The sequence below is a fragment of the Petromyzon marinus genome, chromosome 1 (assembly GCF_048934315.1).
Source record: "Petromyzon marinus isolate PM22_M1 ecotype Great Lakes invasive population chromosome 1, UKy_Petmar_22M1.pri1.0, whole genome shotgun sequence".
NCBI classification, from domain to species: domain Eukaryota; kingdom Metazoa; phylum Chordata; class Hyperoartia; order Petromyzontiformes; family Petromyzontidae; genus Petromyzon; species Petromyzon marinus.
Window position 1 is genome coordinate 3,977,076 of NC_133667.1, and position 13,816 is coordinate 3,990,891.

The 13,816-nt window shown below is 45.1% G+C and overlaps 2 protein-coding genes across 2 annotated transcripts in view; one reads left to right on the plus strand and one right to left on the minus strand.

Moving 5' to 3' along the window:
- Positions 1 to 357: 357 nt before the first annotated feature.
- Positions 358 to 5,491, minus strand: RPS17 (ribosomal protein S17). Its single transcript, XM_032949851.2, has 5 exons — positions 5,376 to 5,491; positions 4,962 to 5,113; positions 2,429 to 2,534; positions 599 to 664; positions 358 to 474 (listed from the first exon to the last, which is right to left on the minus strand). The coding sequence occupies exons 1-5, from the start codon at positions 5,376 to 5,378 to the stop codon at positions 400 to 402; spliced, it is 402 nt and encodes a 133-aa protein (XP_032805742.1). The 5' UTR covers positions 5,379 to 5,491; the 3' UTR covers positions 358 to 399.
- Positions 5,492 to 9,636: 4,145 nt separating this feature from the next.
- LOC116940191 (chondroitin sulfate proteoglycan 4-like) overlaps positions 9,637 to 13,816 on the plus strand; it is a 64,210-nt gene continuing 60,030 nt past the window's right edge. Inside the window, exon 1 of the mRNA XM_032949631.2 lies at positions 9,637 to 10,080. Coding sequence (XP_032805522.2) covers positions 9,999 to 10,080 — 82 coding nt within the window. The 5' untranslated portion in view covers positions 9,637 to 9,998. The remainder of the gene's footprint in view (positions 10,081 to 13,816) is intronic.

Here is a 13,816-nt window from a genome sequence, read left to right on the forward strand (position 1 = left end):
AACTTTTTTGTGCTGCATCTACCCATTATGGTCATGTAAACTGCAGGGGTCAGGGGTTTAATACTGCACACATGCGTTTATGTGAATAGCTATTTCTCTTCTTACATCTCATCTGAATGCATCTCCAATCTCCGCTTACATCACGTACTAATACATTATCAGAAAACATTACTATTAGGCTAGTTCATATGCAAAACCAAACCAGCTCAGTTCTCAGTGGTTATGAGCAGTGAGGGAACCAGGGTTTCAAATTTAACTGAAAATAGTTGGTCTCTAATCCGACTTGGTAACACACTGTTTGGGCCCAACTGCATGCAAATGTACAAAACACTTGGGGCTGAAAAACCACCACACCAATTGAGATTTTTATTGTTTTATTTTTGACAACATGAATGCGTTTTAGATCCGCGGCGACCGGAAGGCCATGCCCAGAATAGGCTGAGTGACCTGCAGGTTGGGCAGGTTTCCAAAGTCCTGTAAGGGTTAAAATGGAGAAAAAACGGGCATGATCACCATTGGTGGAAATTCAGTAATAAAGTGCAAGTTACACAATTATATTAAAATGCACTCAGCTGCACTAGTCATTAAAGATTCTCACCAGCACTTTCAGCATCTCCTTGGTGTCCGGATCAACCTCAATCACTTCATGGTCGAGGGCCGATACCTGGTGAGAAAGGAGTAGTACATTTAAGTTAGAACATAGCTGGATAACTCGGTTGCGGTGTTGCACCTGTGAGACGCTGGGTTCAATCCAAGGTTTTCACCAAAATAGAAACTTGGTTCGTTTGAGGTCTCAGTGAATGACCATGCTTCAGACCTAAAAAGCATAGGTATTTGGCAAATATCATTTCATTGCTGAAATGATTGAAATACATACGTTTTTCACTTAATGAACTTGAATGGCCTATTTCTGATGCCTTCAGGTTGAAAGTTCACCCAATTATGCAAACCGTACCAAGAGTACTGTTAAAAGTTTATGTTCATTTGGCAACGAGTCAGTCATTTAATGCCATTAAAATCTCAACCAAGAGCAAAAGCTTGCCCAAGAACCCATTAAAAGGACCCCCTCCTTTCTTGACCTGTCAAACAATGAGAACCTTTTGTCCAGCTTCCATGAAGCTTCTTTGAGAAAAGCCCCTATAAAGACTAACAAAAATGCACCATTGTCCAGCAGCCACTACTTGTGCTGTGATGGTGCCCTTACATTTTTTGATATCCATCTATATGTATACACAATACTGAGTAGTTTCAAAATCTTTTTTAGAGTGTTCATCATTTTTAATCTTCTTTGATAGTAGGATACACATTTTTGAAGGTATTATTTTTCAATCCTACCTACCAATTTAAAAAAGAATATGGTTGAAATTCAAATCTGGCCACTAACTTTTTTTTTAACTGCAAAGGCTGCTGTGCTATGAAAAATAAAAACCATGTCTTTGTGGCTGCAAGAGTTGGCGATAGATACAAAGATCCGCAGAGGCAAACTTACACAAACAAATGGAGATCCATACATTACTTTTTGGTTTGAGTTTTTTGGGGTTTACATCACAAACATTGCAGATATGATCTCTTAAGTAAATTATCTTTGCATTTTTGTATACTTTCATATGAATAAATTGGGGGGGGGAGTGTCCCCACATCACCATGGACAATTGGTGTTCTACTGTCGAGTAAAAATATACAGACATTGGCTTATATGACCTGTGTTGTGACCGATGTCAACAGTAGCAAATTACTAAGTATAGAGATATGAGATTAAAGTTCTATATCAAAGATAACACCCTAGTCACAGATACTATAAGGTTCTAATAAGCAAATAGGAGGTTCATGATCAAGGGCAGACTTATTTCCAAGGAAAATATTTTGAAAATATTCAGGTGTAATAATACGAACATATCCAAGTTGAGAAATAGAGGCATCAACAAAAAAATCAGATGTGAAGCAGGAACAATGGAGTTTATGGCATTGGTCAAGAAAAACGACGAGTTTGCTTAGGCTGGAAATCATTTTGCAGTGTTAAGAATTAAGCACTGCACTTTATACACGCATGAAAATAATCCTAACAAATTGCGAAAACAAATCCAGTTTTATACATCACTCAAAGATACTGAACGGAAAAATAAAGGTTTACCCTCACTGTCATAAACACAGGTGTTTAGATGGTCAAACAACCAAATGTATGTTTGTTGAACTTCTTTCGCACCGTACGTAACTGTGCTAAGCGTCGGTGCGGGAATAGACACCAATGAATGACTTGGTTTTTTTATCATTTAATATCTTGATACTGGCAAAAAGGTTGAAGTAGCTATCACCTGAAGAGCCGGCAACTGCTGGACAACAGCAATTCTTTGTGCTCTTTCACACCAGAGTCATGGACACTCCATGGTAATGTCACTGTGAACAACACTAAAGAAGACCATGCATGTACCTCGGGCACGTAGTTGTCACGCCGCTCCCTCTCTTCCTCCTGCAACTTGATGGAGATGCCACGGACAGGGCCGCGCTGGATACGCTTCATCAGGTGGGTCACATACCTGGGCACAGAAACACAGTTACAAAATGTAACTCAAAATAACAATTGGAATTGTGAAAGAGTAAAAATAAATTGATCAGCAAGGTCTCCGTCATATCTACATTTCCAGATAAAAAAATTAGTACTTTTGCACATCCCACCAACCACAAGGATTTCTAGGAGCACCCAATTATCTGACAAATTTGTTCAATACAAACTCTTGAACAGTTGCATCAGTGCCCCATTAGTAGCTTATTCCAATAATGACTCATAGAATAACATGATTAAGAATGAGATGTTGGGCATGCAGAACTAAGACCACAATTTAAATAATGATTGCAAAAAGATATGACTGGAATAAGGCTTAAAATTATTGATATTATTGTACCTCTTGTCAAACTAGAACTTGCAATGCAATATACTAACTGTACAAAACTAGATTTCATTTAAAGCAGTTGTCTATCATCATCCTGACAATGCATATTTGCGGATGCTGGCTGGACATACAAAGTTTTAATGTCACATTTAAATTTGACTTCAAGCAATAACATTGTTAATTAATACCCAGACTCTCAAAATCCCCAAAATACAGCTTTCAAGAACCGAGCCGTGATATGCCATTTTAGAGAAATCTGGTGGCCATCTTGGGATAAGGTTATCGAGCAACATTTGCCCCCAATTTTTAAGAGTCCCTCAGCACCATGCGTAAATTGCCCAGATTTCTATTATTGCCCCTTCAAGAACCTAAACAAATCGTTTCCCTAACACAAAACATCGTTACCACCAAAAACCTGGATTATCCATCCATAGAAAATGCAGTTTACTATCTCAATTATTTTGCATTGGCGTATATGCAGTTTTAAGTATTAGTGGAATTGTGGTGTGGTGTCGTGCACGGCACTTCGAACCAGGCAACCAGATTTGAATTATTGGCCACGGCTAACAATCAATGACATGTAATATTAGAACCGGCCCTGGCCTCACCAACCCGCATTTACGAGCATGATGAAGTACGGTAAAAAAAACCTTGACAGATTGATAAAAGGGCTGTAAAAGTCCTTACTTTTACAGAAGAAAATATAAGTCGCAGTCTTCCCTACTGAGATATCAAATGTATTATGGTGATGTCCTAGCATTAAACGAATGGAACCACTTAATTATTTGAAAAGTAAATACTAAATTATCTATTTTCCGAGTATTCAGTTTGACGTATTACGTAAACCGCACTTTGATATTAATGCCACACGGCCTATTGCATTATAGCACCATTACAACTTAAATACAAGCATTATAAGGTTACATTTTTCATTCAAATCTTGCAATATATATGGTTCAACCTCGGTGTACCATTCTCCACACCAAACTGTTTCATATAAAAGGATTGCCTGCTACATTATCAACTAGGCAATTCTGCCATTATAGAGAAGCACAGCTACTGATCTGGTCAGGACGGCCCCAGGGAACGTCTTCACATCGCACTGCGGCGATTCAAGCACTTAACGGAGCGAGTGTTCATCACAAAGAACCGGCACTCACACGTGGGGGGGGACACACCTCCTTGGGGCTGACTGCACATCATTCAAACATTACCAACCACCACGTGGGAAGGGTTAAAGAAGGGTTAAAGAAAACAAGAGTAAATTTTGTACACGCAAATACTTTTTTTTTAAATCGTTTAAGCCACGTGACTTTGTGTACCGCCGTGAAGCCCGTTGTCCTTTGTGCGTTAACAATCTAGCTTTGAAGCTTTCGTGACTGCAGGAACCCATCATCTTTGGTTCTTTCGGTGAAGTCACGTAGGTAGAAATAAAATAAAAACTAATCACGTTTCGATCGCAACACAAGCAAATCTTCATCAGCCCCTCTTCTCTCCCCCTTATATAACCTCTTGCAGCTCCCGCATACTTCAACAATTTTCTTGCTGTGGTTGCCCCACCTGATGAAGATTGCTTGTGTTGCGATCGAAACGTCGCGATTTGGTTTGATTTTATTTCTACCTACGTGACTTTACTAAAATAACCAAACAGTTATCGGGTTAACCCGACACTACACGCTGTACTGCGCACTGTATATATATACAGGGCAAGGTGATTTTATTTCTACCTACGTGACTTTACTGAAATAACCAAACAGTTATCGGGTTAACCCGACACTACACGCTGTACTGCGCACTGTATATAACTATACAGGGCAAGGCCGTACACTGCCCGGCACGTTTCGTTTTTTACGAAACCGACATCACAGGGTGAGCACGTAGCCCACGAACATCCCAGTCCTCTGTGAAAAAAAACAAAAATGCTACCCTTGTAAGGTAAACGCTTCCCTCTAAATCCGCTCTCTTATTTTAGATTAACAAAAAAAAATCCACATTTTTCAAGCGCGCAGAGGCCCGCGCGCGTCCACGGTCCCGCTCCGGCCATCGGCACCGGCGCCGCCCTGGGCCTGTTACCCCGCGATCTTGTTGCGAAGCGGCTTGCTGGGGATGATGGCGATCTCCTCGCACACGCGCTTGTTGGTGTGGAAGTCATTGCCCAGGCGGGTGTAGTACTTCTCGATTATCACCCGCGCCGCCTTCTTGATCGTCTTGGTGCGTACTCGACCCTGCCGGGAGGGAGGAGGAGGAGGAAGAAGAGGCAGAGGAAGAGAGGGTGAGGGACGGTGGTGAGATTACAAGGCTCTCTCGAGTAACAAACTCAACGCGGCGGCCCGTACACGCGCCGCAAATGAAATAATTGGGCGCGAGGTGTAGCGCGGCTGTGTTGGTGTCCGCGCGGCCGCCTCTGCGGGATGCGCGGCGAGAGGCAGGCGTGGATGGCCGCGGATGGCGGAGCGGAAGGCCGGGAGCAGCGAGAGAGGCACCCACCATGTTGCCTGCGCGCCGAACGAGAGAAGGGGCCGAGGTGGGCGCGGCGCGTCACCCGCGGTACGAGGACCCCTCCCGCGCGCTGTCCGCAGCAGTTGCCTGTTAAAAAATATATATCGATTGCTTTACAGATTTATACTATGACGATTTGCTTTTAAAAAAAAAATCTGCACGATCGTTAAATATGTTCTGGGGTAATGTACTATTGAAAAAAGTTAGATTATTGTATGAATAAGCGAATCATTTGACGTATGCACAGGCATATGTTGGGCGACTGTGGCGTGCCAGAGCCTCGTGAGGACCCAAGGGAAAGTGTGCTCGAGAACGGCTTCTTAGCGCATGCGCACAAACAACCTCCACCACCACGCCAGCAGTAGCCACAACAACCACCACTACCTCCACCACCACCACTACAGCAGCAGCCACAACAACCATCACTACCTACACCTCCACCACCACTACAGCAGTAGCCACAACAACCACTACAGCAGCCACGACAACCACCACTACAGCAGCCACGACAACCACCACTACAGCAGCAGCCACAACAACTACCACCACCACGACAGCAGTAGCCACAACTACCACCACTACCACAGCAGTAACCACAACAACAACTACCACCACCACTACAGTAGCAGCCACAACAACCACCACTACCTACACCACCACTACAGCAGCAGCCACAACAACCACCACTACCTACACCACCACTACAGCAATAGCCACAACAACTACCACCACCACTACAGCAGTAGCCACAACAACAACCACTACCACCACTACAGCAGCAGCCACAACAACCACCACTACCTACACCACCACAACAGCAGTAGCCACAACAACTACCACCACCACTACAGCAGTAGCCACAACAACAACCACTACCACCACCACAACAGCAGTAGCCACAACAACTACCACCACCACGACAGCAGTAGCCACAACAACCACCACTACCTCCAACACCACCACTACAGCAGTAGCCACAACAACCACCACTACCTACACCACCACCACAACAGCAGTAGCCACAACAACAACTACCACCACCACAGCAGTAGCCACAACCACCACTACCTCCACCACTACAGCAGCAGCCACAACAACCACCACTACCTACACCACTACCACAGCAGTAACCACGGCAACCACCACTACCACCACTACAGCAGCAGCCACAACAACCACCACTAGCTACACCACAACTACCACTACAACCACCACAACTACCACGACAACCACCACTATCGCCACCACAATCACTACAGCAGCAGCCACAACAACCACCACTACCTCCACCACAACATCCACCACCACTACAGCAGTAGCCACAACAACCACCACTACCTCCACCACCGATACAGTAACCACTAAGGGGCCGTCCATAAATGATGTCACGCACCTAAGGAGGGGGGGTTAGACATTTGTGACGATGTGTGACGAGGGGGGAGGGGTTTGAGAAATGTGACGTCACTTTCAAAATGCGCAACTTTAAATAAATATAGACACGTTCTACTTAATTAGACTTTTTAATAAATGTTTTCTCCTACAACATAGTGCAGCGCCACATTAAATACGCACTACAATGACAATAGTTTAAAGCGATTTGAAGCATGTTTTATTTTCAAAATGGAAATATCGTGGGGGGGGGGGGTATGGCTTTGTGACGTCATATTTGAGGAGGGGTCTGACTGTGTGACGGGGGGGTAAAATCACGTGACGTCATTTATGGACTGCCCCCTATCTTAGAGTTACTATATTTTAATATCACAATTATGACCTCAATTGTAATTTCACACGAATAATTGTTGCTATTGGTAAAACAAAATTACATGAACATTGAATTATTCCCCACTGATGTACTAATTGGTTTGGAACTATAGAATGTAATTGCAGGGCTGTTGACTTTTGCACGAATTGTACTCAACTGTAGAATGTCGTGTAACAGAAGGGTCTTCTAAAACAGGTGAGCGGTGAGTCCGCGCGTGGCCCGCCCATTATTTTATTGACGACGTCCGTCCGCGCCTATTTCCCGCACTGCGCACTTGTCTCAGTCACAGTTTTGGTAAGCCCACAAGCTAACCCCTAGTAGCCAAAATTAGTAAAAAAAAGACAAACGTCACTGGAGAGCTTCTTTGAAAAGGGTGAAAGCCCCAATGATGAACCCTCCCCGCCCTTCCCCACCGGTCCACGAAACCGGTCCCTGGTGCCAAAAAGGTTGGGGACCGCTGCATGCACATTTACGGTTTACAAATGTTATTCCGGTACATGTGTGTTCCACAAAACGTCAGGAATTACGCGATAACAATGTAGGCGCAGCTTTCTTGTACCAGAAAATAAGCTACGCCCTGAAGTTGTGGCAGCAATAAATCTGACGCGTGTTTGAGGTGTCTTAAATCAGTTGCTTTATTTCTCAGTTGCACAAAAACGAGCTATTTCTAAAGTTATATCTTCGCCTGTTCACGTGCTGTATCATCCCTGCCGCACGGCCAAACGACTGTATCCCCCCCCCCCCCGCCTATTTATACTGTGAAAACCGGAAGTGACGTGATGGGTTCAACCAACGGAGCGTCTAACCACAGGGGGGTTTTTACACAGTTGGGATATTCCAAATCAAATATAAATAAATTAATGCAAACCGACACACCTGATGACGACCGTTTGTGTTATGGTCGAAACGTCGTGAGAATTTTTATTGTTTTATATGTGTTTATTATCAACAAATGTATGACGGATGTACATCCAAATCTATATACAGAAATAATACACTCACTTTCTGTCTTATGGCTCTTACAAACATTCCAAGATCTTAAACCTGCTGGAATGCGGTTATTTTGCATGTGGAAGGAAAGCTGAGTCGTGGAGAAAACCCAAGCGTATGAGTGGTTGAAACTCAAAGTTGGGTTAATTAACCAACTTTCTGTACTGTGATATTGCTATAAAATAGATTTCTGTTTATATGATTGTGGTCATGGTTGTCATTTATTCATCCCTAATATCTGCCATTACATACAATGAAACAAGAAAAGTTAAAAAAGGAAAAAAACAGAGCAATGTAATCTATGCATTGATTTATATGAAGACAAGTCCAAATATTGTAGCCAAGGTTTAGCAAATTGTTTTTATTTACATAGCATAGCAATTTGTTACAGCAATATATTGGGGGGGGGGGACATTTTGAGCATATTAGAATATTTTAATATTGGGGGGGACGTGTATTGGGGGGCACGTGTCCCCCCCAATATATTATAATTACGGCCTTGCATTATAGTACTTTACTTGAGATTAACATTATAACAAAGTCTGCTATATAAAATAACAGACTGACATTCATTCTGCAGCTATACAAACAGAGCATGTGTTAGTCCATCAGCCTGCTGGCCTTCAAAGTACCTTACGTGTAACTAAATACACAAGCAGTTTGTTTCAAACAATAGCATTCTTTAAACAACCGATCGGCCACACGGAATTCGGCTGAGTGCATGATTTCAGCAGCACTGATTTTTATCTATTCATACCCTGGACGAGCTCCGACACTGTCTTATCAGCAGTCATGCTTGCTTTAATCACTGCTGGTAAACTACCATTGACGCTCTCTCTACGATATGGGGAAGTCGACGCCAAACGATGTAATACATCACACAAAATAGGTTGGAACAACACGTACGTGTACGTGTGTGTGTGAACACGTGTTTACCATGAAGCTGGTCGGCTGCTGTGTGACCCCCCCGGAGTTGAGAGCGCGTGGCGGGGTGAGGAGGGGGGGTGAGGAGGGGGGGGGGTGGGGGGCGTGAGGGGGGGTGAGGGGCGTGAGGGGGGGTGAGGGGCGTGAGGGGGGGGCGTGAGGGGGGTGAGGGGGCATGGGGAGGGGTGAGGGAGGGGGCGAGGGGTCGAAACGCGAGCGATGCGAGGCGGAGGAACGCGGCTTGGGACGTAAAAGGAGGAGGGGGGATAGACGGTGGGGGGGAGAAGGGGGAGGGGGGAGAAGGGGGGGCAGGGGAGAGGGGGGGGCAGGGGGGCTGGGGGGGGAGGGGGGGCTGGGGGGGGAGGGGGGGCTGGGGGGAGGGGGGGCAGGGGGGAGGGGAGGCTGGGGGGGCAGGGGGGAGGGGGGCTGGGGGGTGGGGAGAAGAGGGGGGAGAAGGGGGAGAAGGGGGGCAGGGGGAGAGGGGGGAGGGGGGCAGGGGGAGAGGGGGGCAGGGGGAGGGGCAGCGGGGAGGCAGGGGGGTGGGGAGAAGGGGAGGGGGTGTGGAATAAGAGCGCGAGGAAGAGAGCCAGAGTTGGGAGAACGACACAAGGGCGTGCAGAGAGAGAGAGGGTAGAGGGTTTTATATATAGCGATAGAGAGAGAGAGGCGAGACGGGGAGCGGTGATCGAGAATAAGGGAGCGCAAACTCGAGGGGGACTCGAGAGAGAGAGACAAGGGAAGAGGAAGGAGAGGAAGAGGAGAGAGAGATAGGAAGGTGAGGAAGAGGAGAGATAGGAAGGGCTACACGGCGGAGGGAGCCGGCGGGAGTGAAGGCGCAGGAGGAGGAGGAGCTGCCACGCTCCCAAGTTCCCCGCCTGGCAGAGAGGGGCCCTCGGCCGTGGTATGGGAGCCCGGGGCGACCGCTGGGCCTAGAGATGGGGCCGCGCTCGCTGCTGCTCCTGCTGCTGCTCCTACTACTGCTGCTGCTGTGCGCGTCCGTGGCCGTGTCCCTGCAAGGTGAGTCGTGCCCTGTGAGCCGTGCCCCGTGAGCCGTGCCCCGTGAGCCGTGCCAAGCCGTGCCCCATGCCCCGTGCCCCGTGAGCCGAGCCGATCCGAGTGTGTGACAGCCCCACCAGGTTCACCTAACGCGACCCCTCTGCTGCTGCTGCTGCGGCTGCCCCAGACGCCTGAGAACGCAAGCCTCTGGGTCTGGGTCGTGAGTTGTTAAGAATAAAAATAATAGGGGAGAAAAAATAACATCCCGCGTGATTGTGGTCAAGAATAATGCATAACTTCGATCGGGGCTGTAATTATAATATATTGATGGGGGGGGGGGGGACACATCCCCCCAATATTCAAATATGCTCAAAATATCCCCCCCCCCCAATATATTGATATAAAATAGATTTCTATTTATATGGTTGTACTTTATTAATCCCTAATCTCTGCCATTACATACAATGAAAGAAGAAAAGATAAACAAAGCAATGTAAATACAATACACGATTAGACATTATTGTTAAAAAGAAATTAAAAAAAAATCCATCCCATGTGTTGGTGATTTTTTTTTAAATATTTTAGGCAGGGAAATGAGTTTAAAAATTTAGATTTTATTTTTTTCTGGGAGGGGACCCCCAGACCTCCTGGAAGATTTGGTGCCCCCCCCCCCCCCCAATGGTGACTCAATGGCTACGGCCTTGACTGCGATAGTAAGAGATGTGTTCTATCTTCATATGTTGGCCGCTCCAGTGCACCTCATAACACATGCAATGCAGTATATAAACTCGCGTAACGTATTGCGCAACTAGCTCAGTGTAAGTCGATTATTTTAACATTCAAATTTCATTTAAAGTCAAGTTTGCACATTATTTTATAAGTTCAGTTTCAATCAAATTGCCCATGTTCTACTTCACATGTGCATTGCAGGAATGATCCCAATATATATTTTGATTTGAAGTTTTCGTGACTGCAGGGATCCCATACTCTTTGGTTATTTCGGTAAAGTCACGTAGGGTATATATAAAAAAAATGTTTAACCACGACGTTTCGATTGCAACACAAGCGATCATCATCAGGTGTGAAAACCACCCCCGCAAGAAAATGTTGAGTTTTCACACCTGATGATGATTGCTCGTGTTGCAATCGAAACGTCGTGATTTAATTTATTTTACATTTTCTACCTACGTGACTTTACCGCAAGAAACAAAGAGTATAACGAGCTTGTTTGCCCCTCCTAGGACGGAAGCTGTAATATTTACCAAAAAAGTGAGCGTGGTATAATTGCATCTTCATTTAATGGCAGTGAAGCTTGCACGAAAGTACGTCATCAAACACCTCACTGCATGTCACTGTAGCACTGTATGTAACTGACCTTCAATTTGTTTAAATTCGCTGCTCCGATTCTCTACTGGAATTCGATACAATATCTGGCAAATCACCGAGAAATGTCTATTTTACCATAATGTAGAAGCATAAATGAGACTTACCTTTTGCCTCAAGTGCTGAAGAAATAAATAAAGACACCAAATCCACTTTGTTGCTGCGTATGATTATTTATTAGATTCACTTTCAATAAAGAAACGTCAAACTGAAAGCGAATTTGCGTGAGTGTAAAAGAAAATCCACCCGCTCATGAATATTAATGAATGGGGGGGGGGTGTGGCATGTGGAGTGACGTCACGCACGGGACACACAGACATTCTCGGCTCATTATAGTAGTAAATACATCAATACAAATGGTGGCACTCCTAAATAGTGCCATGCGTCACCAACATGATCGTGATGGGATTACGGAAATAAGCCATCCCCCCCCCCAAAAAAACTGAACACATTCGTCAACAACACCGACTTTTAAACGAACAAAAAAATGTTCACGGTAATAGTCAACGTTTCGGGCAATGTCCCTTCTGCGCAGCACATAGAGAGCGGCCAGAGAGGTTTGAGTCTGCATCTCTCTTGTGAAGAATGGCTGCGTCCAAAACGTCGCCTGTAGTATTTTGTTGTCTTTTTTTTTTCTAAGGCCGCTGTGACTGACAAATGTTTCGGCTTATTGTTGATTTTCGTGCGTGTGCATCACTGCAAAGTCGGCGTCAACAAACAATGATGGGAATGAGCCGTGATCTGCCTGCTGTTGGATGGGGATCCCCCCCCCCCCCCCCCAATTACGTCGCGATCTGTCACGGTCTTGTCGTGCAACAATCCGTCTCCTGTGCGCCAGCCGATTTCATCGCTCCATCTCCGCGGCGGTGGCCGTCCCCGTCCGGGACGTGTCCTCTCGCTTGTCTGCCACCGGTGGCGTTAGCCCTGACCACCAGCCATGGTTCTTCCTCGCGAGGTGCCTGGCCCATGTCCACCTCTTCTCGTACTCCAGTGGCTGCGATGCATCACGAACATGTGTTTTTCTCATTCGTGCGTTCCTCTTACTGTCTTTCGGGCCTCATTCCAAGCATGTGTCTCTCTCTACGCTTAGGGGCCGTCCATAAATGACGTCACGCACCTAGGGGGTGGGGGGGGGGTTTGAGAAATGTAACGTGACATCAAAATGGGCAACTTTAGATAAATATTGACAACACGTTCTACTTAATTAAATATACGTTTTAATAAATACGCACTACAATGACAGTAATTTAAAGCGATTTTAAGCATGTTTTTTGTGGGGGAGGGGGGGGGCAGAGCTTTGTGACGTAATATTTGAGGGGGGGCAGAGCTTTGTGACGTCATATTTGAGGGGGGGCAGAGCTTTGTGACGTTATATTTGAGGGGGGGGGGTCTGACTTTTTGTGACGCCGTGTGACGAAGGGGGGGGGGGTTCAAAAATCGTCCAAAATCGCGTGACGTCATTTATGGACGGCCCCTTATTTGAACTATTGTTTTCCCGTGTCTTTGTAATTGTTCATGTTTCTGATCGATATTAGCAGATAATACAACAGTTATACACTGATCACCATGCTGTTTTTTTAAGCATACTGATATTATTTTCATTCAGGTATTTTTTTCCCCAAAATCAATGCGACCTGAAATTGTCCATCTCTTTATGTCATTACTTTGATCCCAGTCCACATTTAGTAATTGCCCTATATATGCATACTCTGGTGTGTTCCAATTGTATCACTCGCATAATACTCTTCAATTGTGTAGTGAACATGTACGTATGTACGTCAAACTTCTTTCGCACCGCATGTAGCCAACCGTGCTAATCGGAGGTGCGGGGAAGGTTTTTTTTAAATAAATATTTTCGAGACGACTTTGCAGCCTTTCCCGATGACATTCTTCGATGCTTTGATGTAGTTGATTTACATTAGTTGTTATATTGACTGTCACCAGCAAATATGAGATGGTTAATGTATTTTTCCATTTCTTTTTGTGCGTGAAATTATTCCAATCCAACTCCCTGAAATCATCTTCTCATGTCACTGTGAAAAACGATGTTGCTAGCATGTCTCATTGTCTGTTTTCATGGAATTCCAGTGTAGCTGGTGCCTTGATGTAAATGGTGTGCATTAACAACAGATTTACACCTTAGGTTTTTGAGAGCTTGCATGACTGCATCAATGTCCACCGAGTCTAATACCTGTTCAGAGTCTACAGAGGCTAGGAATAATGGTAATTGGTATTTATTAGTGAAATTAGAATCCTAATTGTCATTGTAAGATATGACTGATATAAAAAAAAATCAACAACAGGAAGAATTTGCAGGCTGGTGCCATGAAAATTGCACTTCATTATAGCCACATGTCAGGAAATAAGTAATAAA

Coding starts and splice junctions, on each gene's coding strand:
- RPS17 (XM_032949851.2), bottom strand. Junction 2,535..4,961: donor CTTCGCAACAAGATCGCGGG/GTAACAGGCCCA, acceptor TTCTGTGCCCAG/GTATGTGACCCACCTGATGA. Junction 665..2,428: donor GTGACAACTACGTGCCCGAG/GTACATGCATGG, acceptor CTTTCTCACCAG/GTATCGGCCCTCGACCATGA.